The following is a 1,994-nucleotide window of genomic DNA, read 5'->3' as shown; positions in this document are numbered from 1 at the left end:
GGGCAGTCTATGTGGCTCAGCTGGAGTAACAATCCAATGTGAAGAGGAACCACAGGGATTCTGCTCTTCCAACATCCAGGAAATGTACCTCTATGCTGCAGCTGTATAAATAGCTCTCAGAGTAATGTACAGTGTGGTTATAATACATGTTGTTTGTTTTGTTTGTTTCAGGGTACTTCTAACAGTGGTGGCAGGCCTCTCATCATATTCCATCCATTTACTGCTAAAGTCATCTGGTATTGTGGGTACGTATACACCTTCATAATCTGATAAGCAAACCTCCAAATTACTCTTCAGTGTCAGATGGTAATATCACAAAGTGTGAACCTCCAGTACTGTTGACCTGCTGCACAACAAGTTGTCATGTGTATACTTAATTAGATTAGCAGTCTGTTTACAGTCCCAGATGTTGTTCTAGTGGATTTAACTACATATACTTTTATTTGTTATTTGTGGCCCAGGTATCCGTGCGTATGAGCAGCTTGGTTACAGGGCCTTTGGGACCCCAGGGAAGATGGCGGCAGGTATTGCCATCACACTGCAGAACATTGGAGGTGAGGTCACACACTGCCATCTGTCTTACGCATACACACATTTTTTTAAATATTCTATGATGTCTCTGGGATCATAGTATTCTGTGATGTCTTGCTTGGGATTATGTGTGTATGTTAGTAATAGCACATTTGTGTGTGCATATATCTCCCCTCTACAGCCATGTCCAGTTACCTCTACATAGTCAAGTATGAGTTTCCTCTGGTGATCCAGGCTTTTCTGAAGGTGGATAAGCCTGCAGGGTGAGTGGTTATTCTGTCACACAACATTTTTCACTCACATTATGTACATTATGTACTAAAACATGTGACTTCAGATCTATGGGACACATACTGACATGTCATAAGGGAAGAATTTCATCTAATCTCTGGTAAAAAAAAAAAAGGCATTAAAATCCATATCCTATAGTTCTGGTCTGTGAACACAAATCTCATTTTCACAACTGTAGTCGTGTTTTGTGACTGCATGAAATGCTGCAGGATTGGAAAAAAAAAAATCAAACATGAAATAAAAGCCAGTGTAAAGATTAAAAAGTAATCTACTCGTGTTAAAAAAAGCAGTGTGATATCCCATCACTTCTCTATGGGGCTTCAAGATTTTATCCTCGACAGAAGAATCCTGTCAGGCTGTGCCAGTTGGCGGGCCTGGTGCTGCTCCTCATGTGCTGAGCAGCTGGCGTGAGAACAGCTGTGATAGTGACCCCGAAGGAGGAGAGCAGCACGGCCACCGAGAAACAGCTAGACTCCACGGCTGAAAACGTAAACCATGGGATATCACTGGCCAGTGCAGGTGGCCTCAGAGACAAACAACACTCACTTCCTTGGATGAGTGTTTGAGTGTGATGTTACCCCCTTTACCCCTCAACCCTTATCCCAGTTAGAGCCTCTCCTCACCTACTTTTTAGTTTGGAGAGAACTGGGTGAAGGGGAGGAGGGGAAGAAAATGGAGTATTTGTATGATATATAGTTGTATGCCTGTGTGTAAATGGGCAGAGTCATTTTTGTGACTGAGGGAATGTCTCCTCTTATTATAATGTGCAGAGATGATGGGTGATGACATGCAACTACTTCGAAACCATGTCACAAGAGAGCAAACAAAAGAAACGAGTGCATGCACTGCACTGGACTCAACCTATAGTATGGAAAATAAAGACTACCATTGCTGTGTAGTAATGCTTGATGCTGTGGGCCATGGTCAACAATCACTGTTTATTTGAAATGACAGACTAGATTCTCCCTGTGGTATTTCATCCTGTCAGTGGGTGTGCGTTTATATTGGTAAACTGTACAGGGGGTGGGCAAAATAACAGGGACACCTCACAATACGATGCAACCGAATACAATAGCTCTGCAAAAAATGCTACTGTATAATAGAATGTGATTATAATATAACGACAGAGCTTATAATTATACATAAAAATGACTTACAGCTGATAATGATCA

At 41.8% G+C, this 1,994-nt stretch overlaps 1 protein-coding gene across 1 annotated transcript; it reads left to right on the top strand.

The window, feature by feature from the left end:
- Positions 1-171: 171 nt before the first annotated feature.
- slc38a3a (solute carrier family 38 member 3a) lies at positions 172-828 on the top strand (the record flags this gene model as incomplete). The annotated part of the gene is made up of 3 exons (XM_023402974.1): positions 172-245; positions 462-554; positions 713-828. Coding segments are annotated over 3 exons (253 nt in total), but the record flags the coding sequence as incomplete, so codon positions are not given.
- Between the last annotated feature and the right edge of the window lie 1,166 nt (positions 829-1,994).

Source organism: Seriola lalandi, unplaced genomic scaffold (genome assembly GCF_002814215.2).
Source record: "Seriola lalandi dorsalis isolate HSWRI2012SDOR001 ecotype SW California unplaced genomic scaffold, Sedor1 jcf7180001973680, whole genome shotgun sequence".
Classification (NCBI taxonomy): domain Eukaryota; kingdom Metazoa; phylum Chordata; class Actinopteri; order Carangiformes; family Carangidae; genus Seriola; species Seriola lalandi.
Note: the sequence above shows the minus strand (reverse complement) of the source record. Positions and strands in the feature narration are given on the sequence as shown.